The 25,504-nt window shown below is 32.4% G+C and overlaps 2 protein-coding genes across 2 annotated transcripts; both read right to left on the reverse strand.

The window, feature by feature from the left end:
- Window positions 1-1,210: 1,210 nt before the first annotated feature.
- Window positions 1,211-23,989, reverse strand: LOC140447727 (aldo-keto reductase 1B-like). Its single transcript, XM_072540544.1, has 5 exons — window positions 23,727-23,989; window positions 2,521-2,805; window positions 2,057-2,251; window positions 1,632-1,987; window positions 1,211-1,310 (listed from the first exon to the last, which is right to left on the reverse strand). The coding sequence occupies exons 1-5, from the start codon at window positions 23,796-23,798 to the stop codon at window positions 1,268-1,270; spliced, it is 951 nt and encodes a 316-aa protein (XP_072396645.1). The 5' UTR covers window positions 23,799-23,989; the 3' UTR covers window positions 1,211-1,267.
- On the reverse strand, window positions 5,895-17,908 carry LOC140447724 (uncharacterized). Its single transcript, XM_072540542.1, has 3 exons — window positions 9,033-17,908; window positions 8,774-8,935; window positions 5,895-8,675 (listed from the first exon to the last, which is right to left on the reverse strand). The coding sequence occupies exons 1-3, from the start codon at window positions 9,050-9,052 to the stop codon at window positions 6,932-6,934; spliced, it is 1,926 nt and encodes a 641-aa protein (XP_072396643.1). The 5' UTR covers window positions 9,053-17,908; the 3' UTR covers window positions 5,895-6,931.
- Window positions 23,990-25,504: the final 1,515 nt, after the last annotated feature.

A 25,504-nucleotide genomic window follows, 5' to 3' on the forward strand; every position in this document is an offset into this window, starting at 1 on the left:
TTGAACTTTTTTTATTCATTTCCATCATATTGATAGCTGAAAGCATTATAATTGACGCTCGAATATATATATATATATATATATATATATATATATATATATATATATATATATATATATAATTCTGGAAGAAGAGATTTTTCAAACCATGTCTTTAATTTTTTTTTGCAGATATTAATAATAAATCGTCGATGCATCCATTTTCTACACCGCAGTGTAAAATTATAATTCTGTCCTTTATTGGGCGGTACTGAATTAGAACACTTTTTGTTATTATTCGTCACAATTTTTTTTAACGGAGTACCATACCAGGTTTCATCCAAATAAACAATATTTCGTTTAAAAATAAAGTTTAAAATAATATAAAATATTTTACCTACCTACCCAAGTGTAAACCACTGGACGGTCGAAACAACATTTATGGGGATAAACTACTTTATGGTTTCGGTTGCTCAGGCAAAAATTGTTATCTTACGCAAAGAATGCATCGATGATAACTTTATCTGAGCGACTGTACATATTTTACCAGGCTCATCTAAATGTAAATATCGATGAGAATATTAAAACTTTGTATTATTATACATCTCAGTCATTGATAATTTTGCAGTTAATAACTACTCCTGGTAGAGTACTTTTATTTTAATTTTTATTGCCTGCTTTTATTACAGATAAAAATATTTTTACACAGTCTCACCGAAATACGAGGCGACTATATATAAATAATCAAGATTTTTTATTCCAGTAACGTATTCTGATCTAAACTTTAAATTGAAACACTTGCGTCTTTCAACCATTCCCCAGAGCCAATCAGCGCGTCTTTTGTTTATATACCTCTCTAAATTACAGACAAAAAGAACGTAGATTTTGTGCTCAATCCAACAAATAATATCAAAATATTCTTGACTTGTTGATCATCTTTTTAAAAAATATTTAGTTTGTTAGCAAAATATCATTTTCAGTGGACAATTGAAATAAAGTAAGCAATGTATATTTTAAATCGAAAATTATTTATTTTTATCACAATAAGAATTGTATTATTTATTTTTAATACTATAATAGTTGTTATTGAACTAAAAATAAAGTTTTATATATTTGAAACTACTTATTGTTTTATTCAAACCCACCATCAACGTTCTACTGTTGGGCGGAAAAATATTGAAATTAAAAAATTAGGTTAATTAGAAAGGTTAATAAAATAATGAAAGAAGTATTTATTTCTAAAAATAGTTTATTGTTAAAATTTTAAGTTAACAAAGAACAATTATAATTATTGAGTCGGAACAAACGGGTGGTGAGGATGTCCAAGAGCCCTGAAATAATAATTAAAGGTAAGAAACTACTGTAATATAGTAATATCGTAAATAATGTTACCATACCAACTTTTCAAGCATCTCCGATACAAATTTTATATGAACTTTCGACTGCATTTTCTTAGAGAAAATAGCTAAAACTTAAAACTTCAAACCAGTTTCGGAACAACGACAGAACTTGTTCCTTTTCTACTTTTTTTAGCAAGCTAATGCATAGTGTAAATGAAGTAGAGAATTACTTATTAAATTAATACCTCTTTTACGAATAATGGTTACTGAGACAATTTTTGTATTAATATTGGCAACATTTTTGTTACTTACGCATCAAGACGGATCAATCTTCCGTCACAATCGAAGCTCTCCAGCGTTGATAAGTCTTCTTTACTCAAAGAAAAATCAAAAATGTCGATATTCTGTTCCAATCTACCCTTGTTAACTGATTTAGGAATTACTATGACACCCCTTTCGACTTGGAACCTCAGTAAAATCTGAGCTGGGCTCTTGTTGTGTTTGGCAGCTAGATCTTTGAGTTTAGGATCGTGTAAGAGCTCTACATCGCCGGGTTTGGCGAATGGGCGGTCGGGAGATCCAAGAGGGCTGTATGCGGTGACAGTGATGTCTTTGGATCTACAGAAATCGATGAGTTTCTTTTGGTTGAGGTAGGGATGACATTCGACCTACAAATATAAAAAATACAAAAGTTTTATTATTTTCATTACAAAAACGTGAATAACAACTAAACTTACTTGATTGTTGACTGGCTTGATCTTTGCGATTTTTAGAACTCTTTCGATCTGTTTTTCGTTGAAGTTGGACACGCCAATGGACTTAACGAGACCTTTCTGATGTACTTTTTCCATTTCCTTCCACGTGTCTACATAATCTACATCGCTAAAGATGATTGAACCATCTTCTCTTCTTGGAAAAATGTCAAGGTCTTCCTGAAAAACAATTTAAATTATCTAAATTTGAGTTTTTACCAAAAAATACATGAGAATGTTACATCAATATATTTTTATCCTAGGAAGGTTGCTGGCCTGACCTAGGAATTCAATTCCTTTATACAAGTTTGGGTCTAGCAACTGTGTTTATTTTCGTTTGAGCTGCACATGCTAGTTATAAATACATCAATACATCAGGAAATGTGTTCTCAGAACCTGCATATACAATTTTACAGTCTAAAATCTACAATTTATATACATATACCTACCTTGTATGCCATAGGCCAGTGGATCAAATACAGATCCAAGTATTGTATACCCAAATTACTTAAAGTCTGTTGCAAGCACTTTTCAACCAAATCGGGTCTGTGGTACGTGTTCCACAGTTTGCTGGTGATAAAAAGATCTTCTCTTTTCACAGTACCATCGGCGAATTTCGCGGCCAAAGCTTCACCTACTTCTTTCTCGTTGCCGTAGACAAAAGCACAGTCGATGTGTCTATAGCCGATGTCGATGGCATCTTTTACGGCTTGAGCTACCTCACCAGGTTTTGACTGGAAATAATAAACAAAAAAAAAATGAAAGAATTGTTAGTGAAAAGTTCACTTCTGAACATGATTATATTATACTTAACAAGTCTGTATTTAATTTTCGATATATTTTTTTCTAATTACATAAAATTCCCGATTAAAATATCAAAAACACACAGATGCGTATAATAATATGATAAGCCGTCTTATATTAATTATTGTCCTTGAATATGTTACATAATATTATTTATAATTCTCCTTTATATCTATTAAATTAAACACTTCACAAATATTATCAACGATTGGAATGGTTTACTTTTCAATTAAATTTTATCAGATATCAATTTATATTAAAACATGAAATATGGCCAAAACTTAAGTTTTTAGAAAACTTACTAAATTTTTTTAAATATATTGGTAGTGCATTTTTATTTTTGTCTGCCTAATTCTTGTTTTTGTAAAACTGGATTGTTTTGAAAAAAGATTCGCTTAGCTTACACAAGTATGTGAGTTTTGAATCGAATTTTGAATTGAATAGCTAGCAAAAGACAGAAACGTAAAAATGGGGATATCAATCTAAAGAGATGTTTAAATGAGGAGGTTTTTGTAGATGCTTTTGGCTTGATTGGTCCGGGATGCGAGAATGTGCGTGAGTTAATTGATGGTCTGAGTGATACACAGGAGCTGGCTTGTGTAAGATCAAATGGGAGGTATGAAAGAAAACAACCATACTGGTGGAACGAGCAGCCTGAAAATCTGAGGACAAATTGCATGCGAGTGAGCGCTCAGCAATTTGAGTGAGCAATTGCTGTGAGCGACGGCTGGAAGTCACATGTGAGAACCGGCCTGACTAGCCCAGTAAACCCAGTACATCAAATAAGTCTACTAGCGATTAGGTACCCGTGTGCCTACTATCGTGACACTTAATGTATATATATATATATATATATATATATATATATATATATATATATATATATATATATATATATATATATTTTCCTCTTCTTCTATGGCTTCCTTTATTTTTTGCCTCCACCCTTGCTTGTCTGTGGCTGATCTTCTCCATACACGGACTCCTAAGAGGGCAGGGCTTGTGCGTCGCTGTTTACTATGTCTTCTCAGCGCTTTCTTGGCTTTCCAACCGGTCTATTTCCCTGCATTCTAGCATTCAGTGCTCTTTTTGATAGCCTATTCTCTCCCATTCTTATCATATGCCCGGCCCATTGCAATCTTTGTATTCTAATGAAGTCTGGCAGTGGTGCTTCCTTATAAAGTTGATAAAGCTCGTTGTTGTATCGACTTCTGAAGATTCCGTCTTCCCTCGCAGGTCTTAATATTCTATAGAACAAAACAACTTAGAACGAGATCCTACAGCATATGCAAGGAATAATACGAGGAAAATAACAATACCATACATAAAAGGATTATCGGAAAAGCTTAAAAGGATAGGAAATAAATTCAACATTTCAACAGCATTCAAAACAACAAACACGTTGAGATCTATTTTGTCCAAAACCAAACCTAACAATGAACAAGAAAGGACAAAGAATTGCATTTATAAAATACCTTGTGAATGCGATCAGTTTTATTTAGGTGAAACATCAAGACCATTAAATGTTAGAATAAGTGAACATCAATCCTATATTAAAAATAGAGAATTTGATAGATCTCAAATCTGTTATCACGCATGGGATAATGAACATAGGGTTCAACGGAATGATTTAAATATAGTCCTAAAAGAAACGGATGGTAAAAAGAGAAAAATCAAAGAAGCGGCTCTAATTATGCTAAATGAGACCAATTGTGTCGCGAATTCCTCGGCAGAATGTAGTAGGATCTGGTTACCCATATTGAAAGAGGAAGTTATTAAAAGAAAAATACCAGTATTGGTAAGTCAGTAACATATAGAGAATACATCATTTATGTTTTTTAAATAACAAACATATAAAATCGGAATTTGGTGTTTATTGAAGGTAAACTAAATGCACGATCAAATACTTACCATGTCGGGATAGTATTATGAGGTTTTTTTTCCTGGTTTTTCCCTCATAATTTACTATGGAATCACTAACAGGAGAATTTTACTGTCATCATGGCATGTATTTGTCTTTTTAAAGACGAATTACATGTTTTGATCTTTTCTGACGGATATTCTTAAGTTAAAGTTGATTTCATGTAATCGAATGAACTATCTTATAAGTAAAGTCGTCCCAGGAACGCAACTCAACAATATTGGCAATATCATTTTAAAGTCGTCTACTTTAAAATATATAAGGTATGTCTGAATTGTCAATATAGATGAGTCAGATAAAATTAAATTATTAGAATTTTTCACTAAGTAACAAAAAAACAAAATTTGTTTAATTTACTAATGTTTGTATTTTGAGAACGATTTCCGAAGTGGAAATTGAAACGTCAATAAACGTATTTTAACCTTTAATTGTGGCTTATTCCCATTTAAATATAAATTAATTTAAAATGCCACAAGAAAATAGCTTCAGAACAATATTAATTCTTTTTTTGTTCTAGTCATTTCGGCGCTTGTTTACAGAAACCTCTAGACCTGAATTATGATGAGTCATCCACGACTCGAGGTTTCCAAGTAGTTGAAAAACTAGTTTCAGCCGTCGACCGCCTTCTAGTTCCTTCACCGAAATACCAGTCTATTCAATGGGGTCCCGTTCTAATGGGGAAGGTCATCGATCCTTCTAGATAACGGCATTTTATATAAATGGGACATTTTATTTGGAAAACAGTTAGTTAATATCTGAAGATCGCGCGTCGCGTTTTTAATTGTAAAATAATTGTAAAATAAATTAGTACAAATAAAGACTTTAATAAATTTGTGAGTGTTATAAATAGAACCTTTAATAAATAAATAATAAATAAATTAGAATTTATAAAAACATTACAATATATATATATATATATATATATATATATATATATATATATATAATATATATATATATATATATATATATATATATATATATAATATATATATATATATATATATATATAATAATATATATATATATATATATATATATATATATATATATATATATATATATATATATATATATATATAGATCATTCAGAACGGATTGATTAGATAAATGAGAAATGCCAGAGAATTCTCTGATAATGACAAAGAGTAAAATCAATAAGAATCATTAGGTATATTTAAAACTTTTTGGGGGGTCTCACTAAGGAGATACAATACCAACCTGTTTTTTTATATAGGACACCCTATACAAGGTGTTTCTAACAGACTATATTTCAGAAAGTAATGAATATTTTTATTTGAAAATTGGGAAATACAATACTATCAATTGACGTATAAATGGATCATGAAGGTGAAGGTTAGGTCAAACGAAAGTCTTTTTTATTCCAAATGCAACGCTTATCACAATGAGGGTAAAAATGTTAACAAACAAGCTAAATTTTTAATTTAATGGCGCATTTATCATCTACAAATTAACCTGAAACTAGCATGTTTATAGTTTTTACACATTCATGAGAAAAGCAAGTTGTCCATGAGATTTTATTTAAATCATTTTTTGACAACTACAAACAGTAACAGTTTATGTCATTTCTTGTGTTCACACACTAATGCGTGATTTGTAGTTTTAAAATAGAATTTGGAAATATCGTGAGTTCATACAGTAGTAAAAATGCTCAAGCCTGGACACGGAATGCTTTCCCGAAAGAAGAACATCGTCTTATGTAACTTGTGCTATAGTTGAGCAGAAGATGCGGCAAGGTTTATTTATAGGAAACATTTTATGTTAAACCAATACAGGCCGAACAAAACTTGGTGAATGTTTTAACATATCGTCACCTGAGAATTATGTTGAACCATGTCCCAAAATGTTAAATGCGTAGAATTTGAATTAGAAGGTTTATGTACTTTTCTTTATTTCGTGTAAGGGACTACAATTGTTTACAATGTTTTGTAGGATGTTGTTACGGGTAAATAATAATGTGCTTGTATTTTCCAGGAAAAAAATATGTAATTTGACTTTTGAAAGATGGACATGGTTTAAGATGATTTCCAGTTTTTTTTACAAATTTATCTGCAATCAAAATTATTAAACCATGTCCACATGACTAATACTGATAATACTGATAATACAGACTTTTAACGAATGTACAGTTCATAGAATTGTTTATCCACCTGTGGCATATACTTTAACATTGAGATGATGTCGGCCTTCTTCTTCGCTTCCAGTGATGGCTGTTGGGTGATCTGCTTTACATTAACCATGTATTCAAGAGTATTATTACTGCTTCTATCGGGATGGGTCCGCTGATTTCTAGTAGTTCCATCCACTCTTACTTTGCTCAGATTGCCCGTAAAGGAAGTTTTATAGCTAACATACATACTAGAATCAACTTCAATAAATTTAACTTTTGTGTATGGGATTTTACTGTATCCTAATTTCTTTGCCAGTATCTGAAAATTTAAAAAATCTGTCGGCTTCATTTGCAATACAATAATTTTTTTTGAATGACTTGCAATCTGCACTAGGGTTCTGAGCAAAGACACTGGACTGTATAATTCTGAATAGCGCATTTTTCTCTCAAGCAAGCTATGTACAGCATCTACTTCCTGTACATTGCTGTGCCCGGGCTCTGAAAATTTTTGTTGGATCAACTGTATTTGAGGATGTTTCTTGATGAAATGCTGTAATCCAAAAGTCATGATGCTATTCCTATTTTGGGGGATACAGGAATCCGACCAAATTACCAATTTTGTTAACTCAGGGAAATCTGACACAATTTGATCCAAAATTTTTAGAAGACTACTGCAAATGTGATTTCCAGTTCTTCCGGATATCATTTCATGCCATACTCCGCAGTATGTCTTGTTATTCTTTGAACAATATCCCGTTAAGTTGTAAACACTGAATTTACGTTTATAAAAAAAATTTGATACATTTGCTTTTGGTAGTGAATACACATTCTGCAAATCAAATGATATAAACGCAGTGTTTTCTTCTACTGTTTCCCTATCCCGGTTCTTTTCCATTTTGCTTTCTTCTTTTCCTTTCACATGGTTCTGGAATTCTTCACGCCTTTTATCTGTCACATCAGTATAATTTTTTATTTCTTCGCAGAAATCACATCTATCTTTTTTAGGTTTAAAGAACGAAATGTTGAAAGATGTATTAAAAACATTTCGATATACATTTATTTTGATCTCAGAATCGGGGTGTTTTTCCTTATAGAGGTCAAACATTTTTTGTAGGGTTAAATCTTGTTCTAAATATTCTTTACTTGTATTTGCTCGGCAGTAATGACTTTCCATTCTCGGAAACGAATTAATATGCTCTTTAATTTTGTTAATTTGATCCCCACTGGTTACTCTTTTCACATGTTTTCCATGTACGTTGCTTTTCGGTGTGCCTGTTATTTGGTACTTATTTTCAAAAAAATAGGAAATCCGCCGAGAGCTAATATGCAGGGTATTTAAAAAAAAAGTTTTGCAAACTTGTACTCTGTTATTATTTAATTCGAAAAAATATTTCAGAGTATACTTTTTGTACGCGTCTTTTGACTGTGGCTGTGGAAAAACTCTCGGTCTGCTTCTATTTTTTTCAGTTTTTTGTACAAACTTACTGTAAAAATGTGATTTCTCTTGGTCTTCTAGTTGCCAAAAATGTTTATGTATAGATGTCTGGTCTTCAATGCTTATTTTAAGTTTACATTTTAAACGACAATCACACTGTCCCTTCACTGATTTCATTTCCACAGGTTCTCCTTTGGTATTAATATAATCCAACCCAGCTTGTCTACGCCTTTTTCTTACATTTTGTTTCCATTCATTAATATCCTTTTTTCGCTTTCGAGAACGCTCTTTATTTATTCTGTTAGGCTCCGCACTATAACAAAAACACACTATTACTTATCGAATGTGTAATAATGTGTGTGACTTGTGCTAACTAAACTCGTTTCCCTCAAAAATACAAAAAACACTTACCTCTGATTGCTTTCGGCATCTGCAGTATCATCCTGTAACACATTATCTGACATCATGTCATCGTCATGAATGTGCTGATCCAAATTAAACAGAAGTTTATCAACGTCTGGCCTATAAGTTGGATCCTCTATATCGCTTAGATCACTTAACTCTTCAAGTAGACTATAAAATAAAGGTTATGTTGTATTTTTAATACTGAATCAACATCATTTCTAAAATCAAACAACACTAACAACTACTATTTAATCATTATACTTACGTCAATTGTGATGGATTCATATATTAAGAACTGTTTTTCACAATTTTTAAAACCTTTAAACACCTTTAAAATGTAGATTAAAACATTCACTAACGAACACGTTCGTTGTTTTGTTTAAATACGTTGGAATCATGCTGGAATGCGATATTCGATTATTATTATTGTGTACCATGTCCTATGACACGTGTTAAAATAGCCCTTTATTATTGGCTGTGGACTTGATACAGAATAATTCTCAAAAGTAGTACACTTTGGGACTTGGTTTAATATAATTGTTCGATTTTGTCAATGAAAGAGCTTTATTGAGTACATCTGAGAGCTGGACATGGTACATTTTAATACCTAAAGTGTGTTGTGATTAAATCTCACATTTTCAAAAAAGTGGACTTGGTTCAACATAATTCTCAGGTGAAGATATGTAACGATTAATCCACTTGTGTTGATAAGGTCCATTGCTGCAGAAATTTGAGTGTCTTCAACTACAGTTCAAAGGTCTAAAACTAAACGTTACACATTTAATGTATAAATCGATTGATAGTATTTTAGGTCCAATTGACATTTCCAAATTCTCAAATAAAAATATTAATTACTTTCTGAATTATACGCTATTAAAAACATCTTGGAACACATTGTATATTTTAATATTAATAATAATTTTAATAAAACGTTAGATGTGTTATTATTAGATATATTATATGTTATTATTAGATATTATAGATTATTTTTGTTTTTTTGTTGTTTTTCTCTTTTGCGAGATATGCCATTACATTTTACTTTTATTATTTACTCGAATTAACCTTTTCTATTTGTTTTAAAGGTTTGGCATTCCTTTCCTCAGGTAGCTGTAGCTTCCTCCGTGGTTACTGTTAGTTGTTGCCCTGGAAATCATCAGGGTTTTCTAACTCGAATGCCATAAATTCCTTTCCTAAGTTAACATGCTCCTTTTCTAACTTGACTGTACCGTACTGAATATGAACAATGGAAATACGTACATACGGTGGCTTGGTTGAATCACATCGATTATCATTGCGCCGAGTTTTCGACATCCTCTTCGATGTCTTCTTCGGGGCTTCTGAGGTTTCAGTCTCCCGAGTCTCCAGACACTACTACACTGATCACTAACCAATGCAACACTCAGTTGCAATTCATAAACCTATGTGTGAAAATTTCCAATTTCACACATAGGCCAAGAATAAAAAATATTGTATGATAATTATGTAATATTATTTTCTTATTTAATACATGACATATTATATCTTGCTACAATAATTTTCGTCCGTTGTTAAAATAAATTTTGAAATATTTCCGTACCTCTTTAGCCTCTCTTCCATAGTGTCTGTTGTGATTTATTTCTAATTGTACAAATGATACCTCAGAATTTCGCCAGTCACCTTGGGTTATAGTTCTGTTTTAAGTATCTTCAATATCTAAACTTTGAACGGGAGTATACGTTTGTCTGGAATTTCTACGTAAAAAATTAAGCAAAACGCAAGATTTTAAAACGGAGTCTTTCATGATAACAGGTTTTGCATTTATTGATGTATGATAAATTCGAAATCTTGCAGCTAATATTCCAAATGTATTTAGTATTATTCTCCTTGCACCGCTCGGACGATAATTAAATATATAAATATATAAAAAGGTTTCATTATGTTCTTTGACAAGGGAAAAACATCACCTGCTACAAAGATACACGGAATCGAAGTTTTATCGCTACATTCAAGTAATGGTTGTGCAGTTGGCAAATTGATCTGGCCTGATTGTAGTTTTCTATTAAATGTAGTGTTTTCCATAATACCATCATCACACACTCTGCAACAACAATTAGGAAAATAACAGGATTGTTGAAAATTTCTGGAAACTGTAATCCACTCTTGTTGACATGTTGAAAACTGAATCTTGAACATGTAGGTTTCTCAAGAACCACAGCAAACAGCGACGACTAAAAAAGGAAAATAGAATCGTAAAAACAAATTTCTATTTTGCAGAAGGCCTATGAGGTGATAAACCAAGTGGATGACGAGTATACTGGATTTGGAAACCACAGCGCATCAGTTAAGATCTATGGCTAAAAACCAGCAAACTAAGACAAAAAATATTAACGAAACTTTGTTTTTTTGAAGAATGAAACTAAATTACTTTTGTAATAAATACAACCAATATAGTATATTCAAAAGTTACCTGTAAATATACATTTTTCTTAAAGACTGGTTAGATATAACACAGCTAAATTTTAAATCCTCATAAGATATTCCTATCGCAAGAAAACTTAGCTAACTGTTAATCTTTACTTAGCAGTGATCGCTTGTCTCATTATAGTATTTTGTTTTGGTATTCGATTAATTTTAAAATAAACCTAAATTGGTACATTACATACGTAAATAATTTTTTAAATCAGATATTTCTAAAACCCTTAAACATGTTTTCACGATTTCACGTCTAGGCGACCAACTTTCTACTGACACTGTGTTCTATTAAAATCTAAAAAATATATTAAAACCATTACGTACCCTACATTATTATACATATCTGCACAAATATTTCACTCAATCTTGTCACCATACACTTATCATTATGTGTAAACCTTCGATTTGTTTTTTCAAAAATTATATGTAGTATTTATCCCTATACATTCAAACTTTGTTGATATACCACGTTACACATACATTTTTTATAGCAAAATGAACTGTGTATGGGACCAACTTGTATATCATACTTAACTGTACAAACTGCTTAGTTGAACAAATATGTTTCTAGACCCTCTTAAAAAAAGTGTTTTTTTTTAATTACTACCAAAAAACCTCTCCATATTTATTGGTTTTGACTACAATATAAAATGATGATTTTAATTATTTATTCACAAAAGGGCTTTTATTTTCATGTACATGGCAGATATGAAATTTGATACATAATTTAAAAATTAACAAAATTAATTCAATATTCTAAAAAAGTTAAAATATACATTTGTAAATAAAGCTTTCATGATGGAAAGACTTAGCCCGACACAGCGTCTAGAAATTATTAAGTTTTATTTTGAAAATGGGAGTTCTGTGAGGAATGTGTTTCGTGCGCTTAGAGCAATTTATGGTCCACATAATCGGCCTACCGAACGTACAATTCGCTTTACGATTAGTAAGTTTGAAACCCAGTTTTCATTATTGGATAACACGCGACCAAATAGACCACATTCAGCACATACTGAAGAAAATATAGCGGCGGTAACGGATAGTGTACTCGAAAATAATGAAGAATCGATTCGTCGCCGTTCTCAACAGCTTGGCTTGTCATATGCAACAACTTGGCGTATTTTACGTAAGGATCTTGGTTTAAAAGCATACAAAATTTAATTAGTGCAAGAGCTGAAGCCGGCCGACCTTCCGAGTCGTCACCGTTTCAGTCGATGGGCTCTTGATATGCTTTCAGACGATCCACTGTTTTCGAGAAAAATTTTGTTTTCAGATGAGGCCCATTTTTGGCTTAATGGGTACGTTAATAAATAAAATGCCCGTATTTGGGGTGATGAACAACCCAAAGAGGTTCAAGAGTTGCCATTACACCCTGAAAAAAACAACTGTTTGGTGTGGTTTATGGGCTGGTGGAATCGTTGGTCCATATTTCTTTAAAACAGAGGCCGGCCAGAATGTTACTGTGAACGGAGACCGTTATCGTGCCATGATAACGGAGTATTTGGTACCTAAAATTGAAGCTCTTGGTCTTGGCGACATTTGGTTCCAACAAGATGGCGCCACATGCCATACAGCTCGTGAAAGCATGGCTTTACTGCGAAAACGGTTCGGTGAACAAATTATTTCACGCTTTGGACCAGTGAATTGGCCGCCTAGATCCTGTGACATCTCACCTCTAGACTCTTTCTTTTGGGGCTGCTTAAAGTGCAAAGTCTATATGAATAAACCAGATACGATTGAGGCATTGGAGGCCAATATTACTCGAGTGATTGGTGAAATACCAATCGAAATTCTGGAACGAGTCATCGAGAATTGGAACTTCAGAATGAACCAACTTAACCGTAGTCATAGCCAACATTTAAAAGAAATTATCTTTAAGAAGTAATTGTAAAGAATGGTTCTTTTGTATGATAATAAATATTTTCAAATAAAATTTATTTTTTCATTGTTTTTTCTTGTTGAAAAAAGTACCTCTAAATGAATCACCGTTTACAAAGAATATAAGTAAATTCAATTAGGTAAATCTTTAATTCTCCCTCAATTAGGAATATTTTGACATAATAGGCATTTTTACCTTAGTTCAGTCTTAAGTATTAATTTCTAGCGCAACGTCAAAATAACAGCAAAAGTTAAAATACACATTTCAAAGTCCTCCGCGAATTTTTGTGAATTCTTCTTCTTCTTCTTCTGGTTCCTATCCGTTTCGGATGTTGGAAATCATATTGGCAATCATGACCTTGCTCGCTGTGGCTCGAAACAGCTCCGTTGAGGTTTTCTTAAACCATGTTCTTAAATTCCGCAGCCATGATATTCTCCTTCTACCGGGTCCTCGCTTACCTTTGACTTTACCTTGCAATATAGACTGCAGCAGGGAGTAACGGTGCTGATTTCTCATAACGTGTCCCAGATATTGCAATTTTATGCGTTTGATCGTAAACACAATCTCTGGTTCCTTCTTCATTTTTTCTAGAACTTCGTTGTTCGTGATCCTTGCTGTCCATGATATTCTCAGCATTCTTCTATAAAGCCACATCTCAAATGCTTCAAGTTTTTTAATAGTGGTGTCTGTAAGCGTCCATGCCTCCGCCCCGTACAACAACACAGAGAAAACATAGCATCTCAAATGTCTCATTTTTCTATCCAGGGATATGTTGTGACTTTTGAAGATGGCGCTCATTTTGTTAAAGACCGTTCTTGCCTTTCCTATGCGGCACTTTATTTCCTGTACATTGCTCCACTGTTCGTTTATAATAGTTCCCAGGTAGCAATACTGTTTTACTCGCTCTACCTGCGTCCCATTAATGTATAGATGAGCCCCATTTATATTCTCCTTGCTGACAATCATTTGTTTGGTTTTGTGGGTATTAATGTTTAGTCCGTACTGTTGACTGTACTCGTTTATTCTGTCCATTAGCCTCTGAAGTCCCTCTAAACTATCTGCTATCACCATGGTGTCGTCGGCATATCTAACATTGTTTACTCTTTCACCATTTAGAAGGATGCCTTCGTCTATTCCGTAAAGAGCCTCGTTAACTGGTGGGTAAAACAAGATTATGCTGAGAATTAAAAAAATATTGTGATATGTTTAATAAAAAAACAGATAAAGATCCAAAATTACCATCATCATATCGACCTATATCGTTAATGTCTTGTCTGACCAAGACTTTTGAACTCATGATTAAATTTCGCCTAGAATATTTTATTGAAAGCAATTCTCTCCTACCCACGAAACTGTATGGATTTCGGATGCCGTAGTACTATAGATGCATTGGCCCATATGGTTACAGATGCACACATATGCTTATCTGATAACAAATACATGTTATGCCTATTTAAAATTTATGCCTAAAATTTATATTCGTGATCACAAAAATGTACTCCACGGACCAAGAACAGTATATAACGGTTTCCCGCAGGGATCAATATTCAGTCCTTTTATTTAATATATACACAGCAGAGCTGCATAGTTTGATGGATGACACTATAAAAGTTATTCAGTACGCGGATGATATTTGTTTCTATACTATCCATATTTCATATGAACGATGTATTACTGATTTAGAGTATATATTTTGCTGCATGCGTGATTGGTTACATACTATGGGTTTTAGTTTTTCACAGCAAAAGACAGCGGTTATGTGTCTTACTAGGCACAGACTTAAAACCCCTGATTTGTATACCATAGGTGATTTTACTATACCCATAGTGAAAGAATATAAATATCTTGGCATCTATATTGATAATAAACTCCTATGGACCAGCCACATAAAACATGTAAAGCAAAAATGTGTGAAAGGGCTTAACATTCTGCGTGTAGTTTCCAAATATAAATGGAGTGCAGATGTTAAAATATCCATTATATTTTATAAGTCATACATCCGCTCAATAATGATCATCTTCTTCTTCTTCTTCTGATGGCGCTACAACCCTTTGTGAGTCTTGGCCTGCTTAACAATGTTCTTCCTGTCGGATACTTTCCTTCGCCACTGCCTGATGTTCATGGTTTTAAGATCCCTCTCTACGTCGTCTATCCATCTTTTACGGGGCCTTCCTCTTGTTCTGTTTCCTTGGGGCTTCCATCTCTGGACTACTTTTACAGCTCGATTATCTGGCATTCTTTCTAGGTGACCAAGCCAGTTTAGTCTTTGTGACTTTACAAATCTGACAATATCTGCGCTCTGCATTAGTTCATCCAGCTCGTGGTTCATTTTAATTCTTCACGAACTATCGCTGCATTGGGTTGGTCCAAATATCTTCCTTAGTATTTTGCGCTCAAATATTCTCAGTTGATTTTCATCAGTGGTTGAGAGGGTCCACGTTTCACACCCATATGTGACCACTGGTCTAATTACTGTTTTGTAGATTCTCAGCTTAGACTCACGATTCAGTAACTTACTTTTCATTAAGTCTTTGTATGCATAAAAGCACTTATTATCGCTAAGAATCCGTGCTTGTATTTCTTGACTGATGTTGTTGTTATCATTTATTATTGAGCCTAGGTAGGGAAAAGTGGAGGCATATTTGTAGGTATGGATGTCTACCTTCAGATTCTCATGTTCGATTTTGTGCACTCCATATATTTTGTTTTGCTTTCATTTATATATAGACCAAACGTAGCAGCTTCTCGTTTCAGTTCTATAACTTTTTCGCTTAATACCCTTTTGTTGCGGCTTATTATGGCAACATCATCCGCATATGCGCATATTTGCATAGATCTTGTATTAATACAGCCGTTTATATCCAGTTTTCTAACAACAGCTTCTAAAGTTAGATTAAAAAGTGTTGTTGATAAGGCATCCCCTTGTCTAACTCCATTTTCAATATCAAAGGCCTGCGTCATATTTCCATCTATTCTCACCATAGCTTTGGAACCCTCCAGAGTCATTCGTATAAGTTTAACCAACTTATTAGGTATCCCTAACATAGATAGTTGCTTTAACATCTTTTGTCGATCTACTCTATCAAACGCCTGTTTGAAATCGATATACAAGTTGTAAATAGGTATGTTATATTCAACACATTTTTCATGTATACCTCTTAACATATGTATTTGGTCTATAGTTGACCTCTTTGGTCTGAAGCCACATTGGTATTCACCAATAATCTCCTCCGAAAACGATTCCAGGCGGCTGTATATAATTCCTGATAATATCTTGTAGATGACATTTAAAACTGTTATGCCCCTATAATTTTTGCAGAGTCGTTTGTCTCCCCCTTTGTACATAGGAAGTATGATTCCCACTTTCCAATCTTCTGGGATGACTTCTAGTGTCCATATGCGGTCGATTAGTCTATGGATACGCCTCCATAGCGCATGTCCACCATTCTTTATCAATTCTGCAGTTATTCCATCTGTGCCAGGTGCTTTGTTATTTTTTAGATGTTTTATGACGTTTATCGTTTCTTCCAATGTTGGTTGCTCAACTAGTTCTGCTGTGTGGTGAATTATCTCTTCATCTTCGTTTTGTTCTTTTTCTGGGTTTAACAGCTCTTGAAAATGCTCCTTTCACCTTTTCATTATTTCCTCTTTCTCGCTGATAATTGCCCCATTTTTGTCCTTGCAAACTGTTGATCTTGTTATGTATCCTTGGGTGCATTGCTTGATTTCCTTGTAAAATTTTCTAGAAATCTTCAATAATGATCATATTAATAGCAAATCAAACTTATTAATCTTAGACAGAATTCAATATAAGGTAATTAAAATAAGTCTAGGAACTATGATGTCACCTAATTGTGCAGTTCACGCTGAAGCACAAGAACCGCCTTTGTGCCTTCGAAGAGAGTATTTAGCTAATAAACAGCTAATAAAATACAGGACGTTTAGTACATTTATGGTCAAATATAGCGGCAAATATATCAAATATAGCGGTCCAGAAGCTTACAAACAAATATTGGAGAATTAAAACGTCTTCCCCGCTTGCTGATGCTTGTATTGACACAGAGACATAAAGAACTAATACATAGTCAAAACAAATATCCTGTTTACGAAATTATTTTTGAAGCCTTATTATTTAAACCAACCATTATAATTTCAAAGCTTTAGATTGGTGCGAGATGAATTTACCTTTATCTGTGGTAATTGTAACAGACTCTCAGTTTTGCACGCCATTAAAAGTCCTCCTTTTTATCATTATAACAACACTATTCTACTATCTATAAAAAATAGTATACTGCAGGAGTATGGTGTACGAGTTACATTAGTCATTCAGGGATAACTGGGAATGAAGCAGTTGATCTTGTAGCTAAAAAAGCACTTGACTCAGAATTGAGAGTAAATATGTGCAACTCATCAGATCTTATTAATTTATATAAGGCTGATGTTAGGGTTAGAAGGGAAGCTCAGTACAGAAAATTTTGAACTACATCAGAGTCTCTATTTTAAAATTCATCAGGTTTTACCGACGAACATTCCTCACATCAATTTGTGGGATTATAATAGATATGTCATCAATTATATCACGTTTGAAACTTAATCATGGTCGCTTTAAAGCACATTTGTTTTGGATTTGTATCTTAGATTCTCCTTGTTGTCCTCACTGTCCAGAAAAACATTTAGCCGATATAAATCACATTTTCTTACGAGTGTCAAAAATATACTGCACATACAGATATGCTGTACCAAGAACTGAAAAATTCTGTAAGTCTACCAACTAACATCTCTACTTTATTAGCACAACAAGAGAAAAAAATATACAACATTTTAATCATTTAGAAGTTTGTTTCAATCGTTTGTTTTAGAAGCAAAAATAGATATTTTGCTCATATATTGTTAAATATATGTGTATTTACAAACATTATGTAATTAGAATCCAAACCTCTGTTTTACCCCATTTGTTAATATCTCCTGTCCGTGACCTAGTCTAGTTTGTTTTAATAAAAATGTCTTGATGGGTCCCTAGACAAGAAAAAAGTAATAAAATCCTTGATAGAGACAGTTATAGAATACAACAAGTCATTGATATTAATATTTATAGACTTTGAGAAAGCATTTTACTCAGTCCATCATAGCTCCATGTTAAGACCGCTTACAGAGAGCAGTATTGATCATAGGTACACAACTTCAAGGAGACACCATCGCTACTAAACTATTCACTGCTTCATTACAAAGTACCAGGAGAAACAATAATTGGGAAAATATTTGAGTCAACATAAATGGGGAAGTTTCTGAACAACTTGAGGTTTGCAGATGACATAGTTCTTATTGCAGACAGGGTATATTATACCTGTCAACTGTTCCACAACACAATACATTGCACCAACCTTGTACTGACCAAAAAAATTTCAACTAATGGCACGCAAAGTGAACAAGTTTATACCTATAAGTATCTGGGCCATGAGATTAAATTAGGAAGAGACAATCAAACATCAGAGTTAAAGAGGAGAATAGGACTAACACAGAAAACTTACGGAAAACTGTGGGAAGTCTTTAGATCAGATATTCCCAAGTGCTTGAAAAGAAAGGTCTTTGTGATCAATGTGTACTTCCAGTTCTAACGTATGGAGTAGAAACATTGACCCTTACCAGAAAAAAGTAATCAATAAGATACAAGTGAAAATATCCCTTAGAGACAAAGTTTCAAGTTAAATAGGAGAAAAACTGGCGTTACGGATGTAGTTAAAAGAATTACAACGCTAAACTAGAACTGGACAGGACATGTTGCCAGAGTCAGAGATGAAAGATGGACCAAGAAAATTTTAGAATGGAGACCTAGACATGATTCTTATTGTATTCGAGGATATCCTCCAATACAGTCAGATGACATCAAGTGCATCCAGCACAACTGGATTCAGGATGCTCAAGATCGGATGCAATGGAATTATGTACGGGGGCCCTATGAATAGAATAGAATAGAATAGAAAAAGCTTTATTCTCAGGATTCACAAGTTACACACAAATATATTGTCAATAGAGAGAATGGTGTCAAATACAATTTATAATGGTTGCTGTAACAACCTACACTTAACATAAAAGTAATATTAAAATATAAGGATAATAACAGTGACATTTAGATTCAGATAAGAGCCCTCAGTCTCCCTGCAGGTCAGCTTGAAGGTATTCTTCCACTTTGTACGGTTCAAGGTGTATGAGGAACTGTTGAACAGACTTTCTATATTTATTTATGTCAGTTTCTATTTTGATGCTGTAAGGTAGTTTAAAGAATTTAATACAGGCATATTCTGTGGTTTTCTCAGATGCTGTTAGTCTATGTATTGGTATATTATAGTTTATGAGATTGTTTCGTGTATTAGTATTATGGTTTGTTATTTGTTTCAAGAATTTATGTCTATTTTTAAAAATGAAAAGTAAGCATTCATATATGTATGTTCCAGCCATTGTTAGTATGTTTAGTTTTTTGAAATTACCTCTACATGACTATTTCAAGTTAAGTAGAGTTCTGATTGCTCTTTTTTGTAATATAAAAACCTGTTCAGCGTTACCACTTCCCCCCAGAAAACTATTCCAAATCGCATTATAGAATGAAAATTTGAAAAACAGCTCGTTTACATTTTTCGTCCAAATAATTTGCTGTTATTCTGAAAGAGTAGCAGATAGATGCTAACCTGTTACATATCTCATTTATATGCACTCCAAAATCTAAATTTTGGTCAATATGTACTCCCAGAAATTTTGTGCTTTGGTTTAGAGTAACCATTTGCGATTGAATTGAGACAGTTTCTGGTAAGGTACTATTATTTGTTTTAGTGACGAAACAGATATAATTTGTTTTTTCTCTGTTCAGTATGAGTTTATTCATATTGAGCCATCTCTGTGCTTTATCTAATCTATTATTAGAGATATTCAATAAATTATTCAAGGATGAACCTATAGTTAAAATGTTAGTGTCATCTGCAAATTTCACAATAAGAGTATTCTGATTGTTATCTGTAATGTCCAAAGCTAAATCATTTACATAAAAAACAAAGAGAAGAGGACCCATAATACTTTCCTGAGGAATTCCTACCGAAATGAGTCCTTTATCAGAAAAGCAATTTCTTCCCTCATACTCAAATTTTACTTTCTGTTTTCTGTTTGATAGGTATGACTTTATCCAATTATAACCTGGCCCTCTAATGCCATATCTGTAAAGCTTTTCCATTAGTATTTTGTGATTTAAAGTATCAAATGCCTTTGATAAATCTAAAAATATGCCCATGGATATATCTTTGTTTTCATAACCCTCATTTATCTTTGTTATAAAATCATAAATGGTAGTCTCTATAGATTTTCCCTTAAGGTACCCATGTTGTGCATGGCATAACAGTCCCTCACTATAGAAAAAACTGAGAAGCCTGACACACATGACTGTTTCAAAAACCTTAGAGAATGATGGTAAGAGGCTTATCGGACGATAATTTTCTAGTAAAGTGGCATCACCTTCTTTATACACTGGTTTTACTAGAGCTATTTTTAAGTTGTCTGGAAATATCCCATTTATGAAGGTATTGTTTATTATATGACATAATGGTATAGCTAGCTCATATGCACACAGTTTTATTATATTTGTAGGTATCCCATCATAACCTGAAGTGAATTTTTTTTCAATTTTCTTATTAATTCAATTACTTCATTTATAGTTACTGGCGTTAGAAAAAGTGAGTTTTTGTTAAACTGTATTTTGGTGCTGAATTCTATTTTTGGTATATTTTCTAAAAGATGTGTAGCAGCATTTAAAAAATATTCATTAAAATTATTACTTACCATGACTGGATCTCCTAGTATAGCTACATTATTATCGATACAATTTACCTGTGTGATTTCTTTAACGATTTTCCATAGGCTTTTTGACTTATTTTGACTATTATATATTTTTTGTCCATACTGCATTTTTCGTGAATCCACAAGCATTTTATTATACTGACGTTTTGTTTGTTTGTACTCATCTTTGTAATGGTCATCTACTCTACATAACATTAGCAAAAGGTCTAAGCGACTTTTATATTGATTTATTTCATTTGTATTATAGTATTTGATACATTTTCTATGTTTATTTATATTTTTTTCTGGAAAGCATTGGTCAAATAACAAAGAAATGATTTTCATAAATACAACCCATTGCTTTTCTATATCCCAATTTGGTACCGAAAAAGCTCCTCCCAGTCTTCATCTTGCAGCATTTGCCTAAAATTTTCTTTACTGTGGGAATCAAAAATTCTTTTCATAATTTTTATATTTTCTTTTTTGTTTACATTAATACTGAAAGTTATTTTTTGACCAAGATGATCAGAAATATGAGTATCTAATACTTCTGCTACATAAAGTTCACAGTTTGTAAAAATGTTATCAATGCACATCTTTGTAGCTCTACATATGCGAGTATATTCAGAAACTGATGGCAATATATTAAATGTTTGTAATAAATAGAGAAAGTCTGTTTTATCTTTAGTTTGACTCCTCAAATCTATATTAAAATCACCTGCAATAAAAACTAGAGAGCTCTCACCTGAATATGTTCAGCAGTGGACTTAAAACAGCTGATGATGATAAAAAAGCTGTTCATAATAGGAGGTGACTTCAATGTTCATTACATTGCCTGGGGATTAAACAAACATACAGATATGAAAGGCAAAATCTTAATGGGCTGTGTAGATGATAATAATTTGATATACAAAATGATGGCTCTCTTACTTTTTTTGGGAACTTTTCGAAATAAACAATAGACCTGACCATTTTTTGTACTTTTAAGTTAATCCATCTGATCACTCGGAAAACACTTTAGGACCTGTTTGGTTCGGACCATGCACATATAAGGATGGAATTAACCTGTAAGATATCTTCTCCCAATCTAAAGATATCAATTCATATGAAAAATTTTTACACAATATAAATACAACTGCATCCTACTTTATCCACATATTTAAAATAAAAAAACCACTTCCAGAGGAAAATGCTGTTGAGATTTAGAATGTAAGGAAGCAGTCAGAAGATGGGAAAGTTTTTGTATATTCAAAGATAATCTAAACCAAGAAAACCTACTTAAGTATAAAAAAGATGATGCCCACATCAAGATCACTAAACAAGCTAAAAGAAATAGCTGAAGAGATTATGTCGGGTCCTTAAATAGGTCAGTCTCTATTAAAGATGTAAGGTCAAAAGTTAATCGACTAAAAGATAGAAAAACTACGAACAAAGTCCCTAGAATGCTGTAGGAAGCTTCATGGATAGAAGAGTTTCACCAAAGTATCACTACACCCAGATGATCTGACTAAAAAGCAACAATGAAGGAATCCACTCTGCAAATCTATCAACTTTCTATGAGAGATTTGATATCTGTAATCAGATCTCTCAAACAGACGAAATGGCAGGGACACTATAACAATTCAGAGAAAGGCAAATATAAAAACATCCAACCTACACTTCCTGTCAAGATATGGTTTAAGCAACTTTCCAACAGGGGCTTCATCAAAACTATTTGTTGAATAAAAAGCAATCATTGTATGACTCCAGTCTACAAAAGAAAAATAGGATTGGCAAATAAGGATGAATGTATATGTGGGGAGCTATTTGATCTACAACATAATTTGCTCTTAGAAGGTCCTTTACATTTTATTGAAATATCAAATTTTTATACCAATCTCTTCCAAGTTAATGTTTACTTACCTTCTAATCTAACACATCTTTTAGAGTCAAAGGATCTAGATGTATATAAAATTTTATAGTCATATAAATTGTTTAAAATTAAAGCTGACAAAAAAATTTAGAATAACATTAGAATAAGTGTCGAATCAGATTTATGTCTTAATATAATAAAAAAACACAGTAAAAGCAAATTAAACAATTAGTATGTAAGTTTCTAACATTTCGTGTATTAACTGTCAATGCAATACAATAGGTTTAAATGTAGATACTAACCCTATCTTGTGTAAAGACAAAACTCAAAACAAATTGGCTGGCCCGTTGGTTGTTAAAACCAGTGCCAATAAAACACACACACACACACATTTGTAGCAGTTTTTTTACTATAGTTTAGTTTTAGTTGTATAAAGTAAAGTAAACATGCTTTGCAAACTCTCACTGTCCAAAATCATTGACCTTAAAGTAGACTTACTATTGAACACAAACCTCAGTTCCCCATTATTGTGTGCTGCAAGTAACATATTAGAATTGTACATATTTTTATACAAGTCGGGCTGTGACATATTTGAAATGAGTTATCCACTCTCTTGGTTAAGTTTTAGCATTTATAGTAGTCTTTTTATTACTTTCAATGAGTATTCCATAAATATATTGTTGCTTAATGTTTAGCTTGTGTCCTTCTATTTATACTCCCAGATATTCATTACCTCAAGATAGTCACAAAGGATGTCTTATATTTCTTTCAAAGTAAGTTTAGTACAGCACTTGGATTCTTTTAAAACAATTTAAAATCAATTAAAGTAAGTGAAAAGCCACCTCTTCTATGTTCTTGCTCATACTTATGATGAATTTGAATGATTTACACCTTCATAAAACGATTAATAATTATATGTTAATAAATATAAATAATAGTAATAAATATATGTTAGTTACCTTCCATGTTCCTAGGCCAAAAATAGGAATTTCCTTTCCATTGTTGAATTTAATAGTAGGCACTTTGACCATTTTGATATATTTATTATTTACCTAAAACACTGTAGGTGCTCGTGGAAAGTGAAGCAATTGAAATTAAATCACTGCTTTATAAATTTTTGCTAGATAAAATTCTAGTCAGTCATACAGTCTTATCAGTTTGTTTAAATTCATAATGTAGAATCACGTAGAATTGTAGACAAAAACGTCATTCTGAAAAAAAAAAAAAATAGTTATTATCATAGATAAAGAATATATCAAAGAATATAGACGCTTATCTATATTCTTTGAATATATGATAGGAAACTGTGTAGGTTATTTCTGGACAATGCGCCATCTGGCGGCCTTAGGAAAGCAACATCTTTTTAAAAAATCTTCTCGTAATTCTTCAAATATAAAGATTAATATTGAGGGTTTGATTACAAAAATAAAACCAAAGAAGATAGACGCTTATAGCCTAGAATAACAGAGACACATAGAAGCGACATAGCGGTCCAAAAGCGGGTACCATTTTTGTATACGCATGCCCGATTCTGGTTGTATTACTGTCAAAAACACCTGCTTATTCTTTAATTCTGGTTGTTTTCGATAGTCCGTAGGCGTCTATGGTAAATACTCGACACAACAAGTGCATTTGACCATTTATATAATTTATTTATAGTTAAAAGGTTATAGTTATAGTTTATAGTTAAATATATAAGTTTATAGTTATAGTTAAAAGTTTAATTTAAAATGTCTGGATATATTTGTGCGATTCGCGGATGTTCATCTGTGACAGGAAAAGGAATAAGTTTATTTAGATTTCCTAAGAATAATAACAGGTAATTACTATTGCTTTGTAATTATTATTAGTTATTACTAATTACATAATAGTATTGGTTTGACTTTCGAACAGTAAGCCGACGCCGACGTGTCTGTCCGAGCTATAAAAAAATAAACTTTGGTCTGCCAAGGGATACCTAGTTCAAAATAAAAACATTAAATTTTAAATTTGGTGTCAGTGCTATTTCTTTTATTGAAAGACGCAAGTCTCCGAAGGCTCAGGTCAAAAAATCAACAGATGGTGGCCAAATGTCGGCGCGCTCGAAGACAACAATACGAATATAGTATTTTTAAGAAATAAAAATATATAGAGGGTTTTATACACGAGAATATTTGATTTAAGAGCGTAGGCGCAAAATTTGGGGCAAATGTTTTTTAAATGTATTCATTTTTTTCGAATCCTGAAAAAACTAATAAGTATTTTTGAAAAATTTAAACGCAGAATGAAAGACCGCATTATTACTGAGGGCCAAAAGTCCCCGAAAACTTTTATAATGTTTATTTTAATAAGTTACAGGGGTGAAAAAAAGAGAAAATTTAGTGTGATTTTTAATTTCAAATATCTCATTCAAAAAAACTTTTTGTTTATTCTAAGGGACTTTCGGCCCTCGGTAATAATGTAATCTTTCATTCTGTGTTTAAATTTTACAAAAATATTTGTTAGTTCTCAGGATTCCAAAAAAATGTTAAAAAGCATTGGCCCGAAATTTTGCGTCTACGCTCTTAAACGAAACAAAGAAATTACTAAAATGCTCAAACTAAAAATTGTTGGAAACATAATTAGACCGATAATTGGGAAAATCTTAAAATTCCAACAGAACAAGACTTCAAAATTGCAAAAACATGGTTGCAAATAAACAAACTTACATTAAATTATGAAAAAACTAAATAGGTACTCATCTACTTTTTGTAGGCAT

Source organism: Diabrotica undecimpunctata, chromosome 8 (genome assembly GCF_040954645.1).
Source record: "Diabrotica undecimpunctata isolate CICGRU chromosome 8, icDiaUnde3, whole genome shotgun sequence".
In the NCBI taxonomy this organism is placed as follows: domain Eukaryota; kingdom Metazoa; phylum Arthropoda; class Insecta; order Coleoptera; family Chrysomelidae; genus Diabrotica; species Diabrotica undecimpunctata.

Excerpts from the sequence above, each read along its gene's own strand:
- LOC140447724 (XM_072540542.1), bottom strand. The coding sequence starts at position 9,052 with ATGAATCCATCACAATTGAC. Across the intron at positions 8,936-9,032 it reads ATGAATCCATCACAATTGAC|TCTACTTGAAGAGTTAAGTG; the intron begins GTAAGTATAATG and ends TTTATTTTATAG. Across the intron at positions 8,676-8,773 it reads GATGCCGAAAGCAATCAGAG|TGCGGAGCCTAACAGAATAA; the intron begins GTAAGTGTTTTT and ends TTTTTGTTATAG.
- LOC140447727 (XM_072540544.1), bottom strand. The coding sequence starts at position 23,798 with ATGGTCAAAGTGCCTACTATTAAATTCAACAATGGAAAGGAAATTCCT. Across the intron at positions 2,252-2,520 it reads ACTGGCCTATGGCATACAAG|GAAGACCTTGACATTTTTCC; the intron begins GTAGGTATATGT and ends ATTGTTTTTCAG. Across the intron at positions 1,988-2,056 it reads TCAAGCCAGTCAACAATCAA|GTCGAATGTCATCCCTACCT; the intron begins GTAAGTTTAGTT and ends TTATATTTGTAG.